The sequence below is a fragment of the Octopus bimaculoides genome, chromosome 5, assembly GCF_001194135.2.
Source record: "Octopus bimaculoides isolate UCB-OBI-ISO-001 chromosome 5, ASM119413v2, whole genome shotgun sequence".
Lineage (NCBI taxonomy): Eukaryota > Metazoa > Mollusca > Cephalopoda > Octopoda > Octopodidae > Octopus > Octopus bimaculoides.
This window is the reverse complement of record NC_068985.1, coordinates 52,108,477-52,115,720: the sequence shown is the minus strand read 5'-3', so window position 1 is coordinate 52,115,720 and position 7,244 is coordinate 52,108,477. Positions and strand designations below refer to the sequence as shown.

The 7,244-nt window shown below is 36.2% G+C and overlaps 1 protein-coding gene across 1 annotated transcript in view; it reads left to right on the top strand.

Moving 5' to 3' along the window:
* The first annotated feature begins 383 nt into the window (after positions 1-383).
* Positions 384-7,244, top strand: part of LOC106877418 (signal peptide, CUB and EGF-like domain-containing protein 1) — a 233,880-nt gene continuing 227,019 nt past the window's right edge. The window contains exons 1-2 of the mRNA XM_052968057.1: positions 384-441; positions 689-1,327. Coding sequence (XP_052824017.1) covers positions 384-441; positions 689-1,327 — 697 coding nt within the window. The remainder of the gene's footprint in view (positions 442-688; positions 1,328-7,244) is intronic.

Genomic DNA, 7,244 nt, shown 5'->3' with positions numbered 1-7,244 from the left:
GTAGCATGGAACCCGAATCATTCTGTTTTGAATAATGCATGTAACTCCCAATAAATGTGTTGTGTGTTCCAGTTTACTTGACTGGTGCAACCCTATCACTGTCCGGTTGTCACATCATTTGCATTCCTCTGGTGTTGTGTTTGTAGCTGCTCACAACCTTATCATCCTCATTATCAACAGCCCCTGGACATTACTTTTCAAGTCCTAAAACTCATGGGGCAGGTTTCCTGGTTTCCATGACGTATAAGTGACCCAGATAAAATCTCTCCCTCCGAGTGGGACGCCAGATCGTCGTATGGCTACCCATTTACAAATGAGTTGACTGAGTTCACTTTCCTCAAGAACAAAACACACCGCCCTGTCTGGGAATCGAAATCACGACCATGCCACTGGGAGAGCAACACCCAAACCATTATGCCACGCGCCTTTACTTCACTTTATGTAGGCACAATATAAATAGCAATTAGCAAATGCGTGGTACAAACTGCCAAGAAGTTAGTCTCTCTCTCTCTTTCTCTCCATCCCTCTCTCTCTCTCTTTCTCTCCCTCTCTTTCTCTCTCTCTTTCTTGCAACTAAATGCTAAACTTTTACTACTACTACTACTACTACTACTACTACTACTACTACTACTACTACTACTACTACTACTACTACTACTACTACTACCTATTTTTCTGTGTGTTTCAGGCACGTTAGCGGTGATTATCGGAGCCTTCAAAGACAATAAAGTTCAAATTGATCTGCAAGAAGGAATTGTGAGTGGTTACAGTCCTGATGTGGAGTTCCTCACTTCTCCAAAAGAATCAACAAACGATCGATGCACCAGCCAAGCAGTAATCAAAGTAGATTTATCGGGAAAATATCGAAGCGTTAGCCTCTATCTGGAATATGGTGAAACTCCAAAACAATGGACTTTAGATATATCAGATTCTGCAACTGGAAATGGTTATGGTGGCGACAATGGTACCACTGGTAATATGGCCGAAGTACATATTTGCAATAAACAGCTACGTATCTATGGTAACAATTTACCAGGTTATATGGACGCCTCTGAAAATGGTGGCCTACTTATGAAAGTAGTTGATAACTTTGTGAAAAAAGGTGCTAAAGTCAATGTAAACATCAGCGATGAAAGTGTTGAGTGGTCTCGTGGTAGGAAGCACGGTCATCTTAAATCTGAATATCTTTTTACTCTAAATGGCCAACAACCTTCTTACGGAAGTGTGGATTACAATATCTATATTGCTTTCAATCGTGTTGTGGCAGGAGCTTACCGCAATGGCAGCGGACTATGCAAAGCAACGATTCTCTTACAAGACACACCAGGTTAGTAGATTTATTAGTTTCACTGTTGATGTGTTTGTTAAAAAAATGTTGTTGTGGAGGCTTTATTTTTTGTTAAATTCTTTTCATCAAAAATCATTGTTTAACAGTAGAAAATGATGTTTTTAAATTAACTTTTGTTTTGTGTTTATAAAATACACCAGTTTAGCTCAATAGTAATTAATTTATCTATAGTTGTGGTTTTATTCCCTGTTAAATATTTTACTTTATTCAATCAAAAAAAAAAGCATTATTTAAAAACAGAAATGTCTTGTTTATTTTTTCTTAAATCATCTTTTGTTCTGTGTTATTTGTTGTTATATTTCAAATTAACGTTTGAAAGATTAAAAATAAATTGTTTTTAACGGTGGAACTCGAAGTAGATAAAGTTATTAAAAACAGCTGTTATAAATAACAGACTAGAATATCTTTCGCAGTTTCTAAACTTTTATGATATTAACAACGTGAAATTCTCGCTGGGGAGAACAAAGCTTCTAGAATGGGCAAAGAAAATTCCAAGGGTTGCTTTAGTATAATGCTACAACGGCTGTCATGTTTACAGAAGACTTGGGTTCGAGTCCGACAGGCAGCATTTGTCTTTTTCCATGCAAGGAAATGATAGCCAGTATTCTACACTCTATCATTTGTAGCTATTTATTTATATCCCTCGTTAAAATAGCGATTTATTTCATATCTCACGTAATTCTAAATCGTCATTATGAAGACAATATACAATCCTCGCTAGTAAGAACAATGCTTCCCAAATAAACGGGTACAATTCGAAAAGTTGCTTTGGTATAACGGTTAAACGGCTATCATGTTCACAGAATATTTAGGTTATCTACTTCAAACTCAGGCCGTCAAAAACAGTTTATTTGAAATTATTATATTTGTTAGTAAATATTTGCTTCTTTGATTATCGAAACACATGTAAATGTGAAGGGGATTATGGTATTAGACGTAGTGAACGAAAGCGATAGTGTGTACGAAATGATTCGTTTGTAAATAATGCTCTTCACTTTTAATCTCATTCTTTTCTTATTCTCCACACGCACGCACACACACACACACACACACACACATCTACTCACACTGTAACAAAACATTCCCGCACGCACAAAACAAGTCACACACATAGCCACACATGTGATTATAGCTATGCGTTTATGATTTTCGGTTTAATTTTTGTAATAAATTGATTTCATGGTATATTGTGAAGGTGCATGGCTTAGTGGTTATGAGTCTAGCTCTCACGATCATAAAGCCGTGGTTTCGATTCCCAGACTTGGCGGAGCGTTGTACTTCTGAGCTAAACACTTCATTTTCCGTTGCTCCAATCCAGTCACCTTTAAACGAGTTCTTACAAGAACTATAAAGTTAATCCTGCAAAGGGCAGGTGTCCTTTCCATGGCAGAGAGTGCTGTGATCTCAATCTACATTACAAAAACGAATGCTCTAACCAACGACAATAATAATAAAGCACTCAACTAGTATTTACTTAATTATCCAATTACTTATGTAACAAATCAATCTAAAAGTATTTCATTTGTAATTTCCTATACAATTATTCATATTATAAAGGCAGCGAGCTGGCAGAATCATTAGCACGCCGAATAAAATGCTTAGCAGCATTTAGACCGTTTTTACGTTCTGAATTCAAATTCTGCCAAGGTTGGCTTTGCCTTTCATCCTTTCGGGGTCGATAAAATAAGTACCAGTCGGCTATTATCATTATTACTATTTCTATTATTATTATTATTATTATTATTATTATTATTGTTATTATTATTATTATTTTTATTATTATTATTATTATTATCATCATCATCATCATCATCATCATTATTATTATTGTTGTTGTTGTTGTTTTACTTCTCAGACCACTCGGTCTTGTTTGCTCCGGTTGATTCTGTCAGAGTGGACAGCAGCTTTTTGTCAGAGGCCTCTTTCCGCAAATTATAAGCTTTGATATTTCGTTGTTAATTTTCGTAGAAGACATTCAACATCCAAGTACCAATCTCAAATTCCTAGCTGTCCCCAGCAGAGCAGTTTTAGTGGGTTGCTCTGCTTTTCATGTCAATTCCGATTTCTCTGACATATTTCTCGAAACTGGTTGTTAGTGCTCTGAGTGCCCCTACAACTACTCTCCTCATAGTCCACATTCTTGTAATTTTGTCTTTTAATAGTCTGTACTTTTCAATCTGTTCTACTCCTTCGTCACTTATGCGTGCATCTCCAGGTATTGCAATATCTATAATCTTAGTTTCCTTTATCTACCACAACAATATCTGGTCTCCGAGCATCGATTAGGAAGTTACATTGGCTTGTAAAATCTCACAGCATCTTATATTCCTAGTTTTTGTTGACTCCTTCTGATTCATATTCGTACCATTTCTGTGCTCTGTCGAGGCCGTACGTTTCACATAACCTCCTCCTCCTCCTCCTCGTTATTATCATTATTATTATTATTATTATTATTATTATTATTATTATTATTATTATTATTATCATTATTATTATTATTATTAATTTCCGATTGATTTGCATTTTATTTTATCTTCTGCTCGGGTCTCAACCAGAGACCTTAGGCACGTATATATTAGATGGAAAGAAACTTCTAGAGAAAGTGGACGGTTGATGTCTACAAACTTTTTTGAGTCTCATAGATTGTTGATTTCCCAGGAAATCTGGTCAAAAAATTTCTCTCGGCCCCTTTTAATCATTCCTAGGGCACCTACAACAACAGCGATGGTTTTGGTTTTTAATTGACACATCCTAGATATCCCAATCTCAAGCTCCTTATATTTCAACGGTTTTTCAAATTCTTTTGCTGAGATGTTTCTATCAGTAGGCACTATCATATCAATTAACAGCCATGTTTTTTGTCTTATGTCTTTGATGACGATGTCTGGTCGGTTAGCACTTATTTGCCTGTCTGTTTGTATCTCATAATCCCAAAGGATGGTAACACTTTCTCCCTCAGTGACTGGCTCTAGATGGTATTCATACCAGTTTTTAGGGTGCGGAATATTATAGTGACGGCATACGCTCCAGTGCAAGTACTGGCCAACTCCATCATGCCTGGTTTTATATTCTGTAGGGACAAGGATTATTATTATCATTATTATTATTATTATTATTATTATTATTATTATTATTATTATTATTATTATTATTATTATTATTATAGAACTATATTTCTATGCTACATCTGTATTTCTTGGTTGTTTCTGTTTCTTTTGTCGTTTTCTGTCTAATTTTAGTGTTTCGTCTATCTTTGTCATTGAGCATAGGCAACGTGAGTTGCCATTGTGTGTTGCGTGATGATCGTGTTTCGCAATTGGTGTTGACTTGATTTTGTATCAAGTGGTGACTGCAAGATATATTATGTATGAATTATTTTACATTTACTGGTAGGGGACTGCGTGGAGTATGCACTCTGTGGATTAGGTTATATTTTAAGGAGACGGTTGTATAGGACATATGTTTTGTGCGTTGTGTTGCACTATTCCGTAATGAATGTATTGAGCATGTGTTGTGTGAACTGGATTATGTTATTGGAGGTATTGTGTGGGTTGTGCAAAGAGCGTATTGTGTGAGTTGTGCCACTGAACTGAAAGTGTTTTCCCCCATAATATATTAGCTGTGCCATTGTATGCGTTTTATGTACTTGTCAGTGGTCTTCTTTATGATACCCAACTGCTTCAGATATTATCGGTTCTAATTTTACTTTCATCACCGGCATACTGCTTCCTTCTTTTCATTGTTTTTACTGCTAGTTTCAAGATACTTAAACCTTAGCACTTTCTCGATCTCTTTCCCCACCTAATGTCTTAATCAGAAAGGATAAAGATGTTTATTAGAGTACAAATAATTATAAAGACGAATAAGGGGATATTAAATACCATACAAGAATTTCATGATTTATTGAAATTATCTGCGTTTACTGAGAAAATAAAGAAATCACTTTGTGGAGCTTGGTATTAATGCCAAATAAAGTGAGATGACCTAAAAAAATCAAGAATTTCTCTAGAACTGACTTGCTGTTAAAGAAAAGACAAGTGGATTGTCTAAAATTACGAGGACAGCAGTGTACATGTGTTTCTGCCTCAATCGGTGTCATCAGCGCAGCATTTCTCCAACCTTATCTTCATCAGATGTAACAGACATATACAAAAAGAATATAATACATGTATCGCCAAGATAATTTACATAAATGAATCGAAAATGAACAAAGAGAATTCAATTAGAGTTACCAGTAGCACATGTTTCAAATCAAAGTCAAATAGCGGTATACTAAATGTCATACAAGATAAATTCTCTATTTATTGAAATTATTTCTGCTTCCAAAGAACACAGACCAATCGATTTGTAATAGTTAGCACTAACTCGAAATGAGAAAGCGAGATAATGCCGAGAATCAAGATTCCTCCAAAAGTGACATACCGTTAAGAAAAAGACAATCATCTGATTGTTTGGAGACATGAGAACAGCTGTGGACTGCCTTGACCTTTTCGCTAGTGTGAAAGTCTGAATAGTCATGTCTCAAATAACTGTGACTAAGTCGTTGTCATGTACCGAGCTTAGTACATGTTTATAACCTCTTCTTATCTGTTGTCACTGCGATATGTCAGTGTAGTGACAAGTTGACATAGCAGCTTATCATGCCTGTGGATATACTTGAATCTAATAAGGTACCAGAATTGTTGTGGGGAATTGTCTTAATTTACTGGATGCATAGACTGTAAGTTGCTGCTCTGCTGCTACTTCTGCCAAAACTACTGCTACTACTTCCTCTTCTTGTTCTATAGGTACACACACAGTTATATTGGGTCATCTCATAAATAATGTGGTTTTTTATACTTTTATTTTTCAAAATTAAGATAAACAAAGATCTTTTTTAATCTAAAATATACTTTCCTTCTTTTTCTACAATGCTTTTCCATGACGAAAAATACTCCTCCAGTACTGTTCTGACCTCGTCTACAGAATTCATATTTTTTTCCATCCAAATTATTTTGAAGACTGTGGAATAAATGATAATCAGATGGAGCAATGTCCGGTGAAAATCATGGGTGGGGCATCGTTTCCAATTCAAACTGCTCCAGTCTCCATCCTCGCTATATGTGGCCGAGCATTATTCTGAAGGAAGCATTATACTTTTGATTTCGTCATGAAACCAAAGATGGTCATTTTTCTTCTAGCGTGACATAAGCCGTTCAAGCTATCGCATTAGATCGCCTTTGTTATCGTTTGGTTTTGGTTTAAAAGTTCAAAGTGGGCTAAGCCTTTCATATCCCACCAAACAGATAACAACACTTACGTGGGTGAAGACCTTCATTAGTCTGAGGTGCCAGTGTTTCTCTTTTCCCTGCCCACTGTCTTCAGTACTCGAATTTCTAGAACCACCGTTGACACTGGCTTACACTTATTGTTCCATACCCATATACTGCATTGATATTCCTTACACCTTCCATTGCTTTGTTGCCTTTATTGAACTCATAAAGTAAAATATGCCGAATATGCTCCTTTGTCACTTCCATTATAGCTTTGAAAATATAACTGTTAAAATCAAACTGCACTCTTCAAAGCTTGCACTAAGAATAAGGACAAAGTAAAATTATTACTTGCTTTTATAGCAAGTAGATGCAGGTAGTTTATTCCGCCCCACTCCGACTTTTAGTTCATGCAATTGAGAAAACTGCGTTATTTATGGGATGATCCAATATTTATGCATAGATATATCGGTCTGTATACGTATGTATACATACTTGTGAGTATGTGTGTATGAGCGCGCGTTCGCGCGTGTGTGTGTGTGTGTGTGTGTGTGTGTGCGTGCGTACGTGCGTGCGTGTGTGTGTGTGTTTGTGTGTGTGTGTGTGTGTGTGTGTGTTTGTGCGTGTGTGTGTGTGTGTGTGTG